Source organism: Mytilus edulis, chromosome 13, assembly GCF_963676685.1.
Source record: "Mytilus edulis chromosome 13, xbMytEdul2.2, whole genome shotgun sequence".
Lineage (NCBI taxonomy): Eukaryota > Metazoa > Mollusca > Bivalvia > Mytilida > Mytilidae > Mytilus > Mytilus edulis.
In genome coordinates, this window is record NC_092356.1 from 52,332,408 (window position 1) to 52,355,931 (window position 23,524).

The following is a 23,524-nucleotide window of genomic DNA, read 5'->3' on the forward strand; positions in this document are numbered from 1 at the left end:
CATGTAATGTATTACGATACTTTGTTTGCTGAAATACACTAAATGATCTTACAATTTTATATTCCAGATTGGCATTTAGGGCTACACATTCTTTTACTTTGTCCAAACTACCTTCCTCTGCAGCCCAGCATAGCTTCTATAATATGTATCAATTTCAATGATTAATAGATATACTGAAAAACTATTACACTAGGGTTTTCGATATCACAAACTAGTCAAAACATTTACTAAATTTTAGCATCGGTATAAGGACATCATTCGTAAATATAGCTCAACATGCAGACTTCTTATACGTTCAGGTATTTCACATCCAATTTTTTATGGAAATATTCTTTATAAAGCACAAAGGTGTCAGTATTCACCTCAAAAACTAACAAAACCTTTGAATAGACTTATTAAGAAGGGATATAGTTACGATACTGTTGTCAGGTCATTCAAGATTGCATATTTTGGCGTTAATATTGATTCACTTATAGGGTCTTTGCATCGGAACTAAACACATTTATTAAAAAACCAGTTGTTGGCATGACACGGGTTATGTTCTTCTCATATATGTTATGATGGTATGATACTAAACCCCTAACGGGAAGGATTGTGCCTGATGTTCATATGATGAAATCATAATCTTTCAGTCAGTTTAATTGAAGTCTGGAGCTGGCATGTCAGTTAACTGCTAGTAGTCTGTTGTTATTTATGTATTATTGTCATTTTGTTTATTTCTTTGGTTACATCTTCTGACATCAGACTCGGACATCTCTTGGACTGAATTTTAATGTGCGTATTGTTATGCGTTTACTTTTCTACATTGGCTAGAGGTATAGAGGGAGGGTTGAGATCTCACAAACATGTTTAACCCGCCGCATTTATGCGCCTGTCCCAAGTCAGGAGCCTCTGGCCTTTGTTAGTCTTGTATTATTTTAACTTTTAGTTTCTTGTGTACAATTTGGAGTTTAGTATGGTGTTCATTATCACTGAACCAGTATATATTTGTTTAGGGGCCAGCTGAAGGACGCCTCCGGGTGCGAGAATTTCTCGTTGCATTGAAGACCTGTTGGTGACCTTCTGCTGTTGTCTGCTCTATGGTAGGGTTGTTATCTCTTTGGCACATTCCCCATTTGCATTCTCAATTTTATTATAACACTTTTCAAAGGATATGTGCCGACATTATGTCAGACAAGGAAAACATTTTTTTTATCACTTTTACTCCGGGAGAGAGATATATCGAGTGTCACTTCAATTCCTATTCTATTTTTTTCTTCTTCTTCTTTCCATGACTTGAGAATCTTTCATAATATAAAAATAAGAAGATGTGGTATGATTGCCAATGAGACAACTCTCCACAAGAGACTAAAATGACTTAGAAATTAACAACTATAGATCAACGTGCGGCCTTCATCAATGAGTAAAGCCCATTTCACATAGTCAGCTATAAAAGGCCCCGAAATAACAAATGTAAAACAATTCAGACAAAAAAAAACAAATTTGATATACAACAAAAAAAGACAACCACCGAATTACAGGCTTCTGACTTGGGACAGGCACATACAGAATGTGCACCATCCTCATTTATACAAACACAAAAAATATGTCGTCCACTTTTCGGTGTAGTGAATGAGAATTATTGTCAGGTGTAAAATTAGAGAATAGGCAGGCGAAGAATGGAGATCGCAGCGTTGTTTTTTTCCCTCATAAAATAGCAATTAAACGACGGATACAACAGGCTACAGAAACTTTGTGTATAATTAAGATATTAAGAAGACGCTTTGTGTCAAATTAGGTGAAAATACTCCTATGCGAATATAATCCTGGAGTACCAGCTTTAATTTATGTTTTTACCGGCTGAATACCTCTTTGGAACATGCTTATTATCCGCATATGTATCATATGTACATTTTGGTTCAGTGGTGCTGATGGTATTAGAAGCAGTCCTCTTTTTCATATAATGACATCGGGGTTTTATATGATTTGATATGTGTTATTGGGTTTGCTCATTGTTGAAGTGGTAATCAGCATTGTATGTAACTTTCATAACATTTGGTTGAGACAAATAAAGTTAGAGCGCGTAGGCGACAAATTTAAAAAACATTTCATTTATAAATGGGCTTGAAAGATGAAAGTGATGCCAGCCAAATTTTAACTTGATCTCAGTGTGGTGGTAATAAGCATTGTGTATAAGATTCATAGTATATGTTTGAGGCAAAATGAAGTTAAATTGCGGAAACTTCCAAGTTGTAAATTTTCCCATGAATACGTACGGACGTACAGACGGACAAGCATTACAATTAATGCCCCCTCTGCTGTAGCTGAGATTATTCCTGCGGAACGTCTGTCTGTGTATACCTTCGTATAGAAATATGCCATTTATGAGAATGGATAAGTTTGAAAAAAGTTTGTGTGTGGAAAAGTGGGATGCAAACTTCTGAAAGTGACAAGAAAAAAAAACTGTTTTCTATGTAGTGTAATAATCTTAAATTTAGTGATTGTTTTCGTTCATTTTCATTTTTTAGTTTCAATTTTTGTTTTAAAATGGAAAGGGTTATAGTTTTGTCCCTTTTTTGCCCCTGACTCCTATACGTACACTGTTATTATGACATATTTTTTGTAATAGCAATGAAAAGAGTCATTTCGAATACCGGTATGAAAATGAGACTGTTCTATGACGACTTTTATTTATTGAAGGCACCAATATATAAAATACAAAATTATTGTATTTATTGGCTCTAAGTAGTGTTCAATCACTGTGTCTAAACCACACCGGCAAAATTTGCTCGGACTCGATGGTATCAAACATCCGGCACAATGACGGAACACCAATAGACAAAAGAAAGGTAGGTTTCTCCTTATTTTTTTATTTTTTTTATGATATCGAAGAATATATATACATATACAACTATTTTCTATTGTGAGATGCAATATTTTCTACAACCGTTCTATATTAACGGAGAAATAAGTCAAAATGCATGTCAAAATGACGAATTGAGTGAACCTTGCCTCGAAATTGTTTAATTTCTCGTTAAATTGTTCACATTGTACGAAAAGAAAGGTACGGGAAGATAGATATTGACACGGAGATTGCAAATTTAGTTATTATGAGCATCTCCATAATTGTATTTCTGTGTATGGAACGAAAGAAATGGGTCATGTCAAAATGGAACTGGCCGGTTTCGTCAATGTATACAACCCGGTTTCGTCATAGATTTCAAAATGCATAACCCGGTTTGGTCAAATAAAAAAATCATAATCGCATTACATTATAATTGATTATTTAACTTCATCGTTCAAAAGGAGTTTTGTTGGTCATTGGAAAACAAGTTCGTTCACCGGACAACGGCTTATCATTTATATGAGTCTCAGATTCAAATAAATAATAAGCAAAAACTTGAATTCCTACTCTTACAGAACACAAATATTTTAATATACTTTGCATTCCGAAATTTTTTAACAGCATATTGAGATTAAAGCTCTCTAAATATGCGTTTTCTATATGAGTTATGGGAAAATATGCTGAACATGTTTAAACTTGAAATTAAAGTTTACGGTCTTAAAAATCGAAACACAAAATGGATATGTGATTTTCTCGCATAAAAGGATGGACACCTTTATAAGTAATCTAATCATTCTATGTATGTAATCTTTTCTACAATCGTTAAAAATAAATCTTCTTAAGGATAAACGTTGATAATTAGACAACTGTATATGCATGCATAATCGACATAGAAAATGAATGTAGGATTACAACTACCATGCATTAAAATATTTTTTTTATCCCTTATTGTAACTATACTGCTATGTACAAATTAGTATAATAGTCTCAGGTCATCGACAAAATTCAATAATAATTATTTTGTTAACATTACTAAAAAAAACGAGTCTGTACTGTCGCCGTTGTGTTATGATGATCGTACACTGACGTTGGCCAATATATTTTGACAATATATACGGACAGCCGGATTCAGTTTATTTCAAAGTGGACGTAATTCGAACAACTTTTACATACCGCCGAGAGTAGCGAGTCGAACAATATTTTGATTATTTTTTGCTTTACAAAATCGTTAAATACAGGAATCAATATAGTTTTGGCAACCAAAGGTGGGGTCGGGGCGTGCAACCTATACGTCATCTAGATTCGCCACTTATCTTATAAAGTGTATACCGAATTAAAATATTGTAAGAATGTTTATTATAATAAATGCCGAATATCAAGTTCTTTTTATCGATTTCTATACATTTTTTTTCAAATATATATAAAAGTTATATAGCAAAAATGATAAGGCAGACAAATATACAAATAAATCGACTTGGCCGATATCCTAATAAAACTTATTGACCTTTAATTACGAGTTTTTTTTTCATTTCTTTGCGTTTTTACACGCCCGTCCCAATTTTGACAGGACGTATTATTGTATACACCGTCCGTCCTTCCATCCGTCCGTTCCTCCATCTATCAGTCATTCGGTCCGCCCGTCTGTCCGTCTATCTATCCGTCTGTCCAGCATAAACATGTCGCACCGTAACTTCAGGACAGCTTATCTTATTTTCTTAAAATTTAACATAGTTATTTCTTATAATGGTCAAACGATCTGCAAACCTTTTATAGTGAAAATCAAAAAATCTTTTTGAGTTACAGAAAATGTAAGTGAAACAGGAATGTGGGTTTTTTTAACATGTCGCGCCATATCTCAAAAACGAAGTATTATAACGGCATTAAACTTTATACACTTCTTACTTATATAAATATTTTAAACTTCTGTTTACTTTTTGGTGATGTTTAAAATTTTGGTTTAGAGTGATTAAATTTTTTTACATTTATAATTTAGGGCCCTGTTATAGCTTGCTTTCATGCAGTTTGTGTGTTTTTCTCATTGTTTAAGGCATACGCTGACCTAAACTTGATTAATTCAACATATTTTTTGTGTCTAAAAGAAAGTTGTCTCATTGTCAATGTTTATGGGATAAGTGGTTACCGTCACTTCTTCTTAATAAGACCTAGATATAAATGACGGTCATGTTTTGCAAACCAACTTTTATTCACATTGAAAATACAAAACTGTCAGATATTGTTTTCGAAAGTTTACTTATCTTGAAGTTTCAATTGATTTTAAACTGTACAAAAAATGAATTTGAACTGTAAAAATAATGTGAAAAACATGCCTATGAAAATAAATGTGCCTACCAGAAACGGGGAGAAAGTTACAAATCTCACTGCTATGTTATGGATGCTTAAGTGTGAAAACTCGCTTAAGTGCGCAAATAACACAGTATATATAGTACCAGAAAATCTGGCAGGACTGCATGCATGATTAACTTGTGCAGAACAGTATAGACTATAGTCGGTTTGGGACTGTTCGTCAATAATTGAATGCATAAATGTATTAATAATTGATAGTAAATATTGTAAACTAAGTGTATATAATATAGTATAGTAAATTAAAATTATGGCACAATCAAAACACATCCTTTTATTTTTCATCTTAACATACTACTATTATAAACAAAGAAAATATAATAATGTTACAAAATAATTAGATACCAGTGTTTGCTATTCAGTATTTATATTCCATTTAAAATTAGGTTGAAGTTAGTGAAATAAGTGATAAGCCTTTCATTAGGAACATGTGTATTATCATAATTAACTATGTCCAAACGTGCCCGTTTAAAATGGATTTTAACACGCCAAGTTTACTTTACAATAAATATATATTTAAATTCTCGAAAGACAATGTTCAGATCCGTGCCAAAGTTTCTTTTAATAAATTGTTTGTTCAAAAAAAAAAAAAATAACCGGGTGATATATGTAGACGAAACCGGGTGATTGTGTAGTAACAACATTGACGAAACCGGTTTGTTTTAATTTGACATGACCCTTTTCTTTCGTTCCATACACAGAAATACAATTATTGAGATGCTCATAATAACTAAATTTGCAATCTCCGTGTCAATATCTATCTGCCCGTACCTTTCTTTCCGTACAATGTGGACAATTTAACGAGAAATTAAACAATTTCGAGGCAAGGTTCACTCAATTCGTCATTTTGACATGCATTTTGACTTATTTCTCCGTTAATATAGAACGGTTGTAGAAAATATTGCATCTCACAATAGAAAATAGTTGTATATGTATATATATTCTTCGATATCATAAAAAAAATAAAAAAATAAGGAGAAACCTACCTTTCTTTTGTCTATTGGTGTTCCGTCATTGTGCCGGATGTTAGACACCATCGAGTCCGAGCAAATTTTGCCGGTGTGGTTTAGACACAGTGTCAATAGCGTATTTGAATAAATTTTAAAGAATTAAATTTACTACAATACAAACAATTCTTAGCTCTATTTTAGAACATGTAAGTTAAAACTGTTGAAACGAAGTTTGTTTAAAATTTGTCAAATTAAGCTTTAAGAATTCCTTTTTTTTTTCAATTTGTCTTTTGATTTAGATTAATCATGCATGTCTCTAAACAAAGTATGCGACGCGTAACAGTTTATAAGTCTTGGTGTTCTCATATATGCATTTGATACGGTGCATTTATTATGGATATATATCAGACTCCTTTTATGAAAGAAAATCTATAAAGCAGAGCATTTTGTTAGGTTTTTTTTGTAGCTCTATTTTAGAACATTGTTGATTTAAACTTGTTGAAATGAAGTTAGTTTAAAATTTGTCAAAGTAATCTTTAAGAATTCCTTCTTTTATTTGAGATTTATTATGCATGTCTCTATACATAGTATGCGACGCGTAACAGTTTATAACTAAGTGTTTTGATATATGAATTTGATGCGGTGCATTTGTGATGAATATATTTCAGACTCCATTTATGAAATAAAATCTATAGAACAAAGAATTTTGATTTTTTTTTTGTGTATCAATTTAAAATGTAGATTCAAATATTTTTCACTTCAAACGATTAGGTCAAACTTCTTCAAAACTTATATATAATGTATAGTACGGCGTCCGCAAAAAAGAGGCCATACGCACATGTATTTCATTGAATCTCGATATTTATCATGTTTATAATTGTTGCGGAGACGATTTGAAATGTGCAGTGGAATAAATTGTTTCATATAAAGTTCGACGATTTGGGATTTGGGAGTTCGACGATAACGTTATACCAATAGCATTATTATATCCATATCACATAACTAACGAATGTTTGCTAATAACTACGTTTTAATCCAATATTTACAATATACACAATCATTTTCGTAATACAATTTCACAACATTGTTTTCGATGTTAACTTATCGCATGATAAAAACGATCTGTTTACGTCTGAACATTAGACATAAAAAATCACACTAATTTAACCTGATTCCCAGAGATGATCAAAACAAAGTAATTAAATTAAATAGCCACAGCTGCACGTGCAGACGATTTTTACTTGAACTCTAAATGACTAGACTGACCTACTGAAGGTGTCATAAAATTTAGGAATACCGTTAAGATTAACCATCAACTTTCTACACAGTAATAAATTCTTTGGAAAATACTGTTATCTTTAACTAATCTTAGCAGACGAAAATGTAGCTCTATTTCAACATAATTATATTGAAAATTAACGATAAAAATAAACTTGCAAAATTATAAGTGCATTTAATAAAAACCGATTTCTACTCTATTAAAAAATCCTAACTATAAACAATCATACTAATAAAAACTAAAAAGCTATTGTCTTCAATTCATTCTCCCCCTCTTGATTGCTCTCAGCCAATCAAACAAACAATAATTAAACGATATAAAACTGTCTTTGATCTAAGTTTAAATTGTCAAATCTAAAACTATTTCAAAATATTTAACTGTCTAAATTGAAATGAAATATATGTCCATATTTATACTTCAATTATTTATCACTGTCATTTTCGGAGGTTTCGATCTCTAACGGGCACAGTTTTGTTATTGGTCTTATCAATACAGTTTGTCCAAGTGAAACTTTTGCAACGCGAACATGTCCATCTTTGCCAGGGAAAACTTCGATTATTCTGCCAAGCGGCCAATGTCCTCTCGGAGCGTTCGGATTCATTACAAGCACAATATCATCGGTTTTCATGTCCCTTTTTGTTTTAGTCCACTTGTCACGTTTGTTAAGTCCCGGCAACCATTCTCTAATCCAACGTTTCCAAAAATGTCTAATTAATTCCTGTATTCTTCTCCATCGTTTTCTCGGGTTAAAATCAGTATTATCAACGGTTTCTGGAGCGAAATGACCACCTAATTGTCCGTGCAAGAAGTGATTCGGTGTTAAAGGTGTATCAACTTTCGGATCGGCAGATTGGTACGTAAGCGGTCTCGAATTTATCAGTGCTTCAGCTCCGGTAAATGCTGTTAAAAGTTCCTCATCATTAATGTCTGCATTTCCTAATATTGCATAAATAGCCCTTTTTGCCGATTTTATCATTGTCTTGTGAATACCACCAAAATGCGGAGCTAACGGTGGGTTGAAATGCCACTTAATCCCTTGGTTACTAATTGAATTATGTATTTTATCCTTGTCTAAAAGCGCAACAAGTTCTTTCAGTTCTCTATTTGCTCCAACAAAATTAGTTCCATTGTCTGAAATCATCTCTTTCGGAAGACCTCGCCTGTTCACCATCCGATAAAATGCGTTAAGAAATGAGTCCGTATCTAATCCAAATGCTACTTCCAAATGCACTGCGCGTGACGCTAAACATGTAAATAGACATAAGTATCTTTTCTGACGTCGTTTTCCTCTGCCCTGAACAGTTATGAACGGTCCACCAAAATCAACTGCTGTACGAGCGAAAGCATGTAAAGGTGTTTTGAAACGAATTTCCGGTAACGGAGCCATCACTTGCTCGGCAACTTTCGCTTTCTTCTTTCGACACGTATAACACTCATGTTCATATTCTCTTATTTCTTCTCTCCCTGAAATAATCCAAAATCGTGACGATAATGCTGAAAATGTTTGATTTGTCCCACTAACATGTTTTCCAAGTTTGTGATATCGTTTCACAATAAGCTTCGTGACCCAATTTTTTCGTGGTAATATTATTGGATATCGTGCATCAAACGATAGAAATTCGGCGTTCTCTAAACGTCCATCACATCTGATTAGTCCATTTTCATCAATTCGCGGTTGTAATCCTAGCAATTTGCTGGTTTTCGGTAAATCTTTACTTTTCATAAGAGCGTTGTATTCGTCTGAAAATGCCTCCCTTTGTGCATTTTTGATTATATCCAACTCGACATCTGCATATTCTACGGTAGATAAACTACCTTGACGACGTTGTTTTTTCTTTAGTCTGCAATTGTCAATAAATCTGTGCACATACGCTTGTACACGAACTAGTCTTACGACACTAGAATAACGTACGGGATCTAAACGCCAATCTAAATCATTATTATGAATACTTTTCAGTGTAGTATATTTATCGCTTGTTTTCTTTTGACACTTAAGTTCGGTATCACGTACGTTTTCTATCTGAATATTAGTGTCCGGCCATTGTGGTTCCTCATCTTGTAGAAATTCCGGTCCATTCCACCAAATTACGCCCGACTGTAATTGTTCAACGGTTCTACCTCTAGATACTAAATCTGCCGGGTTAACTTTTGTTGGCACATGTCGCCATTGTTGAGGATGCGATGACGTGTGAATCTCTCCAATTCGATTCGCTACAAATGGCTTGTACTCTCTACTCCTGCCTCTAATCCAATACAAAACGTTCATACTGTCTGACCAGAATGTCATATTATCATCGGGCACTTCTAATGCGTGTTTAACTGAAAGTGCTAATCTTAATCCTAAAACTGCGGCCATTAACTCAAGTCTTGGAATGCTGACTGAAGTTAAAGGAGCAACTCTCGATTTCGCTGCTATAAATCTCGTAGATATCATTCCACTCTTATACTCGTGTCTAGCATAAATAACTGATCCATAAGCCTCCTGAGAAGCGTCGCTGAATATGTGTAGACTCGTTAAAACAATGTCTTCGTTTAACTGCAAACATCTCGGTATTTTAATACAACATAGTTCATCAAGTTCACGGAACCACTCTCTAGATTTTTCAACAAGTTCTTCGTCTAACTGGTCGTCCCAGTCTAGTCCTGCTGTCCACATCTCTTGTAGTAGTAGTTTTCCTCTTATTGTGTACGGCGCAATAAATCCTAACGGATCGAATAACGTAGCAACTTTGCTTAGAATGTTTCGTTTAGTAAATTTAAAATCATCTGCCGGTGGGTTAGCTTTAAACGTGAATATGTCATTGTCTGCCTGCCATATAAATCCTAGAGTTTTCACTGACGGTAAATATCACACATAAGTCTTTCAGATTTGCTGGTTTTCGAAAAGCTAAGACAGGAGGTTTGGGAAAGAACTTGAATAATTTTAGGTGTTTGGCAAAAATCTGGGATTATTCTATCATCAGTTCAGTACACATGTACTAGAAATGTCCCCTTGATATCTTTCGCCTTCCATTTTACAAATGAATACATCTGTATTTTATATTTTAGTAATCAGCATTTATTCTAGGAAAGATAATAATGATCAAACAGTTGTAAAATAGATCGATTCGTGGTGACGCAAGTACGACTATTCATAAAATAATGCTACTGGGCTCAAATCCGTACACTGTACAATATTTTTTTCAAAAGAAAATTATTTTTATATTGAAAATAAAGTTATTTTGTTTAGTTAAAAACACAGGTTTTACCTTACATTTACTTTAGACCCAGCAGGATTATGGCAGGTGTTTTTAACTTGTTCTGTTGATTAATAGCGTTTAATTTCGTGAGCTTTTTGGACTTCCCTTATTTAAGTTTGTCTTGAAGTTTAGTCTGTTATTTAAAATGTATATTTCAAGGTGTTATTGGTCGTATGACAAACCGCGGGGTGTCAGGATTGATCAAAGGAAAAACCGACATTAGGGAGATCATGCTACCCGATGTGTTTTTACGACAAGAAACACTTTTAAATATGCTTTATCTGACTTTTTTCCCGTTTAAAATATTATTTTCTGCAAAAACTTGCATCCTATTTAGCCGACCAAACTGAAGTGTAAAAATTGAAGTGTAATATTCTTTTGTGACATGTTCAGAGTTTCATACGCCCTACGGCTCATTTATGTCAGAAACACAACTCACAATTACTCTAGATGTAAAATTTAGAAATTGTTACCAAGGTATAATAAAAACAATACTATTACTGCATGAATGCTATTATTATATTGTATTATATAAAAATATTTATTAGATAATTGAATAAAATCGTAGGAAATATTTATGAGATTTTAAATAGTTCTTTATTGCATATTAAATGTGCGAAATGAAAGTTGGTACCGATTGTGTTTTGTTTTGTTCTTTTGTTAGTATAATTTAAACGGCAAACAATTTGAAATTTGAAATTTGGTAGATTTTTTGTCATACCATTTATTCGACAATATTAAATAAATCTCATTAACATCAACAAACTGGCCTACAGGTGTAATACCACCATTGATTTTTCCCTATTAGTCTTTGTTAAATTGGCACTTTTAAAAAAATCGTACAGTATTTACCTTTATTTCAACCAAAGAAATACTTTGCATGTGTAAAGTTCAATCCCTTCCAGTGATACAGTGAAAATTTCACACTACATTTCATTGCATATAAGAAAGTAACCACCGCCGAGGGTAGACAACCCAATTTTTACACTGTTATTTACTGGTTACCTGCTTTGGTAACTATGTAACCGTAACGTTCCAAAATATTTTATAAGACCATCAAATAAAAAAAGAATGATGGTTTCAGACACCCAACATACATATTTACGACTCATAAAAATTTAAGTGCATTGAAATGCAGGGTTAATTTTCTACAACTGTCAAATTCAAGGGAATATTTTTTTAGGCCTACTTTCGTATGCAACCGGATGTGACGTACCATGATTTGGTGGTATTACACCTAAAGAACACCTAAATGTCAAATAAACTTAATGCAATTTTTTCCCCTCCAATTGCAAGTTATTTCAAGCATAACTGTCAAGTTTTGTCTCAGTCAGAACTATAGTTTCAGAGAAAATCACTATAATGTAAGGCCATATCCTACGGCAATTTCAGTCCAATTTCTTCGAAAAATCCTAATTTCAGTGTATCATTATAAAATGCAGTGTTGACTAATATCTGATCATAAACTCATGATATATGCATTCAAACAATTAAATAGAATACAAAAGACAACTTTAAGATGATAAACAATTTTATTGCACCTTTTAGAGTTCATTTGAAGGTCTGTTTTGGTCTGTTTTGGTCCATTTTTCCTCCTTCCTTCCTTTTTCATCAAAACTTGATATCTTTTGTCTAAAAAATAAAAAAAATGTGATTATTTTCCCACAAAAATGAAATAAATGTAATGTTAAATCAATGATTTAAGTGTTTTAGCTGAAAGAACTGTCTCTATAAATGTTAACAGTCTACACGGAAGTTTCTATAAGCCCTTATGTGTAACTTGAGTTTTTGGTCTGTTCCCCTAGTGTGAGAAATAACGGTTCCCTTTCAGTCAATCATTTATTGCTACTGGTATCAAAGTCTTTTTATTTACTCATAACAGTATATTTCTAAAAGATTTACACAAAAAGTCCACTTTCTTGTATTTTACATTAGAAAATGGGGAGAAAGAGTAATAAAAAAATACCTCAAAATGTTTTTAAAAAGGGTTATGTCCCTTGGAATGCTGGTACAAAAAATAATTGGTAAGAATTATAAAGTTTAAGTATGTGAGACTGGATTCTGATGTTTATAAATCCAGGACAAATAAGTGTTTAGATGCGTTATTGTCTGTGCAAAATGTAGACGGCACAATGGCAAATTGTAAACTTTTGCGGCCAAAACAAAAAAAAACATGATGATAGTTGATACATACTTTAATGCTGAAGTGTCATCTGCAGACCAATTCACATATAAGATTTTTCAACAGAATGCTCTTCAGAACATGGTTAACACTGAAATAAAAAATTCACATGTTGCATAAACAAAACAAAAACTGTAAGGGTAATTTAAAATATAACATAGTAATCTAAATACAGCTTCGTCTGTCCACCCATTTGACTAAGAAAACAACCGTAAACCCCCATTTCAATGCAATTTTACCTCAAACGTACTTTCTGTGTCTAAATCCATTCCGAATAGTCCATGTTTACAATGTATGAACTGGTTTATTAATAACTTTTAAAAATGAAAGTACAATAGGGTCACGAGTGCACATTTAGTTTCCCTAAAGAACACCTAAATGTCAAATAAACTTAATGCAATTTTTTCCCCTCCAATTGCAAGTTATTTCAAGCATAACTGTCAAGTTTTGTCTCAGTCAGAACTATAGTTTCAGAGAAAATCACTATAATGTAAGGCCATATCCTACGGCAATTTCAGTCCAATTTCTTCGAAAAATCCTAATTTCAGTGTATCATTATAAAATGCAGTGTTGACTAATATCTGATCATAAACTCATGATATATGCATTCAAACAATTAAATAGAATACAAAAGACAACTTTAAGATGATAAACAATTTTATTGCACCTTTTAGAGTTCATTTGAAGGTCTGTTTTGGTCTGTTTTGGTCCATTTTTCCTCCTTCCTTCCTTTTTCATCAAAACTTGATATCTTTTGTCTAAAAAATAAAAAAAATGTGATTATTTTCCCACAAAAATGAAATAAATGTAATGTTAAATCAATGATTTAAGTGTTTTAGCTGAAAGAACTGTCTCTATAAATGTTAACAGTCTACACGGAAGTTTCTATAAGCCCTTATGTGTAACTTGAGTTTTTGGTCTGTTCCCCTAGTGTGAGAAATAACGGTTCCCTTTCAGTCAATCATTTATTGCTACTGGTATCAAAGTCTTTTTATTTACTCATAACAGTATATTTCTAAAAGATTTACACAAAAAGTCCACTTTCTTGTATTTTACATTAGAAAATGGGGAGAAAGAGTAATAAAAAAATACCTCAAAATGTTTTTAAAAAGGGTTATGTCCCTTGGAATGCTGGTACAAAAAATAATTGGTAAGAATTATAAAGTTTAAGTATGTGAGACTGGATTCTGATGTTTATAAATCCAGGACAAATAAGTGTTTAGATGCGTTATTGTCTGTGCAAAATGTAGACGGCACAATGGCAAATTGTAAACTTTTGCGGCCAAAACAAAAAAAAACATGATGATAGTTGATACATACTTTAATGCTGAAGTGTCATCTGCAGACCAATTCACATATAAGATTTTTCAACAGAATGCTCTTCAGAACATGGTTAACACTGAAATAAAAAATTCACATGTTGTATAAACAAAACAAAAACTGTAAGGGTAATTTAAAATATAACATAGTAATCTAAATACAGCTTCGTCTGTCCACCCATTTGACTAAGAAAACAACCGTAAACCCCCATTTCAATGCAATTTTACCTCAAACGTACTTTCTGTGTCTAAATCCATTCCGAATAGTCCATGTTTACAATGTATGAACTGGTTTATAAATAACTTTTAAAAATGAAAGTACAATAGGGTCACGAGTGCACATTTAGTTTCCCTAAATAGGTGTAATACCACCATTGATTTTTCCCTATTAGTCTTTGTTAAATTGGCACTTTTAAAAAAATCGTACAGTATTTACCTTTATTTCAACCAAAGAAATACTTTGCATGTGTAAAGTTCAATCCCTTCCAGTGATACAGTGAAAATTTCACACTACATTTCATTGCATATAAGAAAGTAACCACCGCCGAGGGTAGACAACCCAATTTTTACACTGTTATTTACTGGTTACCTGCTTTGGTAACTATGTAACCGTAACGTTCCAAAATATTTTATAAGACCATCAAATAAAAAAAGAATGATGCTTTCAGACACCCAACATACATATTTACGACTCATAAAAATTTAAGTGCATTGAAATGCAGGGTTAATTTTCTACAACTGTCAAATTCAAGGGAATATTTTTTTAGGCCTACTTTCGTATGCAACCGGATGTGACGTACCATGATTTGGTGGTATTACACCTAAAGAACACCTAAATGTCAAATAAACTTAATGCAATTTTTTCCCCTCCAATTGCAAGTTATTTCAAGCATAACTGTCAAGTTTTGTCTCAGTCAGAACTATAGTTTCAGAGAAAATCACTATAATGTAAGGCCATATCCTACGGCAATTTCAGTCCAATTTCTTCGAAAAATCCTAATTTCAGTGTATCATTATAAAATGCAGTGTTGACTAATATCTGATCATAAACTCATGATATATGCATTCAAACAATTAAATAGAATACAAAAGACAACTTTAAGATGATAAACAATTTTATTGCACCTTTTAGAGTTCATTTGAAGGTCTGTTTTGGTCTGTTTTGGTCCATTTTTCCTCCTTCCTTCCTTTTTCATCAAAACTTGATATCTTTTGTCTAAAAAATAAAAAAAATGTGATTATTTTCCCACAAAAATGAAATAAATGTAATGTTAAATCAATGATTTAAGTGTTTTAGCTGAAAGAACTGTCTCTATAAATGTTAACAGTCTACACGGAAGTTTCTATAAGCCCTTATGTGTAACTTGAGTTTTTGGTCTGTTCCCCTAGTGTGAGAAATAACGGTTCCCTTTCAGTCAATCATTTATTGCTACTGGTATCAAAGTCTTTTTATTTACTCATAACAGTATATTTCTAAAAGATTTACACAAAAAGTCCACTTTCTTGTATTTTACATTAGAAAATGGGGAGAAAGAGTAATAAAAAAATACCTCAAAATGTTTTTAAAAAGGGTTATGTCCCTTGGAATGCTGGTACAAAAAATAATTGGTAAGAATTATAAAGTTTAAGTATGTGAGACTGGATTCTGATGTTTATAAATCCAGGACAAATAAGTGTTTAGATGCGTTATTGTCTGTGCAAAATGTAGACGGCACAATGGCAAATTGTAAACTTTTGCGGCCAAAACAAAAAAAAACATGATGATAGTTGATACATACTTTAATGCTGAAGTGTCATCTGCAGACCAATTCACATATAAGATTTTTCAACAGAATGCTCTTCAGAACATGGTTAACACTGAAATAAAAAATTCACATGTTGTATAAACAAAACAAAAACTGTAAGGGTAATTTAAAATATAACATAGTAATCTAAATACAGCTTCGTCTGTCCACCCATTTGACTAAGAAAACAACCGTAAACCCCCATTTCAATGCAATTTTACCTCAAACGTACTTTCTGTGTCTAAATCCATTCCGAATAGTCCATGTTTACAATGTATGAACTGGTTTATTAATAACTTTTAAAAATGAAAGTACAATAGGGTCACGAGTGCACATTTAGTTTCCCTAAAGAACACCTAAATGTCAAATAAACTTAATGCAATTTTTTCCCCTCCAATTGCAAGTTATTTCAAGCATAACTGTCAAGTTTTGTCTCAGTCAGAACTATAGTTTCAGAGAAAATCACTATAATGTAAGGCCATATCCTACGGCAATTTCAGTCCAATTTCTTCGAAAAATCCTAATTTCAGTGTATCATTATAAAATGCAGTGTTGACTAATATCTGATCATAAACTCATGATATATGCATTCAAACAATTAAATAGAATACAAAAGACAACTTTAAGATGATAAACAATTTTATTGCACCTTTTAGAGTTCATTTGAAGGTCTGTTTTGGTCTGTTTTGGTCCATTTTTCCTCCTTCCTTCCTTTTTCATCAAAACTTGATATCTTTTGTCTAAAAAATAAAAAAAATGTGATTATTTTCCCACAAAAATGAAATAAATGTAATGTTAAATCAATGATTTAAGTGTTTTAGCTGAAAGAACTGTCTCTATAAATGTTAACAGTCTACACGGAAGTTTCTATAAGCCCTTATGTGTAACTTGAGTTTTTGGTCTGTTCCCCTAGTGTGAGAAATAACGGTTCCCTTTCAGTCAATCATTTATTGCTACTGGTATCAAAGTCTTTTTATTTACTCATAACAGTATATTTCTAAAAGATTTACACAAAAAGTCCACTTTCTTGTATTTTACATTAGAAAATGGGGAGAAAGAGTAATAAAAAAATACCTCAAAATGTTTTTAAAAAGGGTTATGTCCCTTGGAATGCTGGTACAAAAAATAATTGGTAAGAATTATAAAGTTTAAGTATGTGAGACTGGATTCTGATGTTTATAAATCCAGGACAAATAAGTGTTTAGATGCGTTATTGTCTGTGCAAAATGTAGACGGCACAATGGCAAATTGTAAACTTTTGCGGCCAAAACAAAAAAAAACATGATGATAGTTGATACATACTTTAATGCTGAAGTGTCATCTGCAGACCAATTCACATATAAGATTTTTCAACAGAATGCTCTTCAGAACATGGTTAACACTGAAATAAAAAATTCACATGTTGTATAAACAAAACAAAAACTGTAAGGGTAATTTAAAATATAACATAGTAATCTAAATACAGCTTCGTCTGTCCACCCATTTGACTAAGAAAACAACCGTAAACCCCCATTTCAATGCAATTTTACCTCAAACGTACTTTCTGTGTCTAAATCCATTCCGAATAGTCCATGTTTACAATGTATGAACTGGTTTATTAATAACTTTTAAAAATGAAAGTACAATAGGGTCACGAGTGCACATTTAGTTTCCCTAAAGAACACCTAAATGTCAAATAAACTTAATGCAATTTTTTCCCCTCCAATTGCAAGTTATTTCAAGCATAACTGTCAAGTTTTGTCTCAGTCAGAACTATAGTTTCAGAGAAAATCACTATAATGTAAGGCCATATCCTACGGCAATTTCAGTCCAATTTCTTCGAAAAATCCTAATTTCAGTGTATCATTATAAAATGCAGTGTTGACTAATATCTGATCATAAACTCATGATATATGCATTCAAACAATTAAATAGAATACAAAAGACAACTTTAAGATGATAAACAATTTTATTGCACCTTTTAGAGTTCATTTGAAGGTCTGTTTTGGTCTGTTTTGGTCCATTTTTCCTCCTTCCTTCCTTTTTCATCAAAACTTGATATCTTTTGTCTAAAAAATAAAAAAAATGTGATTATTTTCCCACAAAAATGAAATAAATGTAATGTTAAATCAATGATTTAAGTGTTTTAGCTGAAAGAACTGTCTCTATAAATGTTAACAGTCTACACGGAAGTTTCTATAAGCCCTTATGTGTAACTTGAGTTTTTGGTCTGTTCCCCTAGTGTGAGAAATAACGGTTCCCTTTCAGTCAATCATTTATTGCTACTGGTATCAAAGTCTTTTTATTTACTCATAACAGTATATTTCTAAAAGATTTACACAAAAAGTCCACTTTCTTGTATTTTACATTAGAAAATGGGGAGAAAGAGTAATAAAAAAATACCTCAAAATGTTTTTAAAAAGGGTTATGTCCCTTGGAATGCTGGTACAAAAAATAATTGGTAAGAATTATAAAGTTTAAGTATGTGAGACTGGATTCTGATGTTTATAAATCCAGGACAAATAAGTGTTTAGATGCGTTATTGTCTGTGCAAAATGTAGACGGCACAATGGCAAATTGTAAACTTTTGCGGCCAAAACAAAAAAAAACATGATGATAGTTGATACATACTTTAATGCTGAAGTGTCATCTGCAGACCAATTCACATATAAGATTTTTCAACAGAATGCTCTTCAGAACATGGTTAACACTGAAATAAAAAATTCACATGTTGTATAAACAAAACAAAAACTGTAAGGGTAATTTAAAATATAACATAGTAATCTAAATACAGCTTCGTCTGTCCACCCATTTGACTAAGAAAACAACCGTAAACCCCCATTTCAATGCAATTTTACCTCAAACGTACTTTCTGTGTCTAAATCCATTCCGAATAGTCCATGTTTACAATGTATGAACTGGTTTATAAATAACTTTTAAAAATGAAAGTACAATAGGGTCACGAGTGCACATTTAGTTTCCCTAAATAGGTGTAATACCACCATTGATTTTTCCCTATTAGTCTTTGTTAAATTGGCACTTTTAAAAAAATCGTACAGTATTTACCTTTATTTCAACCAAAGAAATACTTTGCATGTGTAAAGTTCAATCCCTTCCAGTGATACAGTGAAAATTTCACACTACATTTCATTGCATATAAGAAAGTAACCACCGCCGAGGGTAGACAACCCAATTTTTACACTGTTATTTACTGGTTACCTGCTTTGGTAACTATGTAACCGTAACGTTCCAAAATATTTTATAAGACCATCAAATAAAAAAAGAATGATGCTTTCAGACACCCAACATACATATTTACGACTCATAAAAATTTAAGTGCATTGAAATGCAGGGTTAATTTTCTACAACTGTCAAATTCAAGGGAATATTTTTTTAGGCCTACTTTCGTATGCAACCGGATGTGACGTACCATGATTTGGTGGTATTACACCTAAAGAACACCTAAATGTCAAATAAACTTAATGCAATTTTTTCCCCTCCAATTGCAAGTTATTTCAAGCATAACTGTCAAGTTTTGTCTCAGTCAGAACTATAGTTTCAGAGAAAATCACTATAATGTAAGGCCATATCCTACGGCAATTTCAGTCCAATTTCTTCGAAAAATCCTAATTTCAGTGTATCATTATAAAATGCAGTGTTGACTAATATCTGATCATAAACTCATGATATATGCATTCAAACAATTAAATAGAATACAAAAGACAACTTTAAGATGATAAACAATTTTATTGCACCTTTTAGAGTTCATTTGAAGGTCTGTTTTGGTCTGTTTTGGTCCATTTTTCCTCCTTCCTTCCTTTTTCATCAAAACTTGATATCTTTTGTCTAAAAAATAAAAAAAATGTGATTATTTTCCCACAAAAATGAAATAAATGTAATGTTAAATCAATGATTTAAGTGTTTTAGCTGAAAGAACTGTCTCTATAAATGTTAACAGTCTACACGGAAGTTTCTATAAGCCCTTATGTGTAACTTGAGTTTTTGGTCTGTTCCCCTAGTGTGAGAAATAACGGTTCCCTTTCAGTCAATCATTTATTGCTACTGGTATCAAAGTCTTTTTATTTACTCATAACAGTATATTTCTAAAAGATTTACACAAAAAGTCCACTTTCTTGTATTTTACATTAGAAAATGGGGAGAAAGAGTAATAAAAAAATACCTCAAAATGTTTTTAAAAAGGGTTATGTCCCTTGGAATGCTGGTACAAAAAATAATTGGTAAGAATTATAAAGTTTAAGTATGTGAGACTGGATTCTGATGTTTATAAATCCAGGACAAATAAGTGTTTAGATGCGTTATTGTCTGTGCAAAATGTAGACGGCACAATGGCAAATTGTAAACTTTTGCGGCCAAAACAAAAAAAAACATGATGATAGTTGATACATACTTTAATGCTGAAGTGTCATCTGCAGACCAATTCACATATAAGATTTTTCAACAGAATGCTCTTCAGAACATGGTTAACACTGAAATAAAAAATTCACATGTTGTATAAACAAAACAAAAACTGTAAGGGTAATTTAAAATATAACATAGTAATCTAAATACAGCTTCGTCTGTCCACCCATTTGACTAAGAAAACAACCGTAAACCCCCATTTCAATGCAATTTTACCTCAAACGTACTTTCTGTGTCTAAATCCATTCCGAATAGTCCATGTTTACAATGTATGAACTGGTTTATAAATAACTTTTAAAAATGAAAGTACAATAGGGTCACGAGTGCACATTTAGTTTCCCTAAATAGGTGTAATACCACCATTGATTTTTCCCTATTAGTCTTTGTTAAATTGGCACTTTGAAAAAAATCGTACAGTATTTACCTTTATTTCAACCAAAGAAATACTTTGCATGTGTAAAGTTCAATCCCTTCCAGTGATACAGTGAAAATTTCACACTACATTTCATTGCATATAAGAAAGTAACCACCGCCGAGGGTAGACAACCCAATTTTTACACTGTTATTTACTGGTTACCTGCTTTGGTAACTATGTAACCGTAACGTTCCAAAATATTTTATAAGACCATCAAATAAAAAAAGAATGATGCTTTCAGACACCCAACATACATATTTACGACTCATAAAAATTTAAGTGCATTGAAATGCAGGGTTAATTTTCTACAACTGTCAAATTCAAGGGAATATTTTTTTAGGCCTACTTTCGTATGCAACCGGATGTGACGTACCATGATTTGGTGGTATTACACCTAAAGAACACCTAAATGTCAAATAAACTTAATGCAATTTTTTCCCCTCCAATTGCAAGTTATTTCAAGCATAACTGTCAAGTTTTGTCAGTCAGAACTATAGTTTCAGAGAAAATCACTATAATGTAAGGCCATATCCTACGGCAATTTCAGTCCAATTTCTTCGAAAAATCCTAATTTCAGTGTATCATTATAAAATGCAGTGTTGACTAATATCTGATCATAAACTCATGATATATGCATTCAAACAATTAAATAGAATACAAAAGACAACTTTAAGATGATAAACAATTTTATTGCACCTTTTAGAGTTCATTTGAAGGTCTGTTTTGGTCTGTTTTGGTCCATTTTTCCTCCTTCCTTCCTTTTTCATCAAAACTTGATATCTTTTGTCTAAAAAATAAAAAAAATGTGATTATTTTCCCACAAAAATGAAATAAATGTAATGTTAAATCAATGATTTAAGTGTTTTAGCTGAAAGAACTGTCTCTATAAATGTTAACAGTCTACACGGAAGTTTCTATAAGCCCTTATGTGTAACTTGAGTTTTTGGTCTGTTCCCCTAGTGTGAGAAATAACGGTTCCCTTTCAGTCAATCATTTATTGCTACTGGTATCAAAGTCTTTTTATTTACTCATAACAGTATATTTCTAAAAGATTTACACAAAAAGTCCACTTTCTTGTATTTTACATTAGAAAATGGGGAGAAAGAGTAATAAAAAAATACCTCAAAATGTTTTTAAAAAGGGTTATGTCCCTTGGAATGCTGGTACAAAAAATAATTGGTAAGAATTATAAAGTTTAAGTATGTGAGACTGGATTCTGATGTTTATAAATCCAGGACAAATAAGTGTTTAGATGCGTTATTGTCTGTGCAAAATGTAGACGGCACAATGGCAAATTGTAAACTTTTGCGGCCAAAACAAAAAAAAACATGATGATAGTTGATACATACTTTAATGCTGAAGTGTCATCTGCAGACCAATTCACATATAAGATTTTTCAACAGAATGCTCTTCAGAACATGGTTAACACTGAAATAAAAAATTCACATGTTGTATAAACAAAACAAAAACTGTAAGGGTAATTTAAAATATAACATAGTAATCTAAATACAGCTTCGTCTGTCCACCCATTTGACTAAGAAAACAACCGTAAACCCCCATTTCAATGCAATTTTACCTCAAACGTACTTTCTGTGTCTAAATCCATTCCGAATAGTCCATGTTTACAATGTATGAACTGGTTTATTAATAACTTTTAAAAATGAAAGTACAATAGGGTCACGAGTGCACATTTAGTTTCCCTAAAGAACACCTAAATGTCAAATAAACTTAATGCAATTTTTTCCCCTCCAATTGCAAGTTATTTCAAGCATAACTGTCAAGTTTTGTCTCAGTCAGAACTATAGTTTCAGAGAAAATCACTATAATGTAAGGCCATATCCTACGGCAATTTCAGTCCAATTTCTTCGAAAAATCCTAATTTCAGTGTATCATTATAAAATACAGTGTTGACTAATATCTGATCATAAACTCATGATATATGCATTCAAACAATTAAATAGAATACAAAAGACAACTTTAAGATGATAAACAATTTTATTGCACCTTTTAGAGTTCATTTGAAGGTCTGTTTTGGTCTGTTTTGGTCCATTTTTCCTCCTTCCTTCCTTTTTCATCAAAACTTGATATCTTTTGTCTAAAAAATAAAAAAAATGTGATTATTTTCCCACAAAAATGAAATAAATGTAATGTTAAATCAATGATTTAAGTGTTTTAGCTGAAAGAACTGTCTCTATAAATGTTAACAGTCTACACGGAAGTTTCTATAAGCCCTTATGTGTAACTTGAGTTTTTGGTCTGTTCCCCTAGTGTGAGAAATAACGGTTCCCTTTCAGTCAATCATTTATTGCTACTGGTATCAAAGTCTTTTTATTTACTCATAACAGTATATTTCTAAAAGATTTACACAAAAAGTCCACTTTCTTGTATTTTACATTAGAAAATGGGGAGAAAGAGTAATAAAAAAATACCTCAAAATGTTTTTAAAAAGGGTTATGTCCCTTGGAATGCTGGTACAAAAAATAATTGGTAAGAATTATAAAGTTTAAGTATGTGAGACTGGATTCTGATGTTTATAAATCCAGGACAAATAAGTGTTTAGATGCGTTATTGTCTGTGCAAAATGTAGACGGCACAATGGCAAATTGTAAACTTTTGCGGCCAAAACAAAAAAAAACATGATGATAGTTGATACATACTTTAATGCTGAAGTGTCATCTGCAGACCAATTCACATATAAGATTTTTCAACAGAATGCTCTTCAGAACATGGTTAACACTGAAATAAAAAATTCACATGTTGTATAAACAAAACA

At 32.1% G+C, this 23,524-nt stretch overlaps 1 protein-coding gene across 1 annotated transcript in view; it reads right to left on the reverse strand.

Annotated features, from left to right (window-relative positions):
- Window positions 1-23,524, reverse strand: part of LOC139501771 (death-associated protein kinase 1-like) — a 203,931-nt gene that overhangs the window by 22,661 nt on the left and 157,746 nt on the right. The window contains exon 3 of the mRNA XM_071290914.1: window positions 53-136. Coding sequence (XP_071147015.1) covers window positions 53-136 — 84 coding nt within the window. The remainder of the gene's footprint in view (window positions 1-52; window positions 137-23,524) is intronic.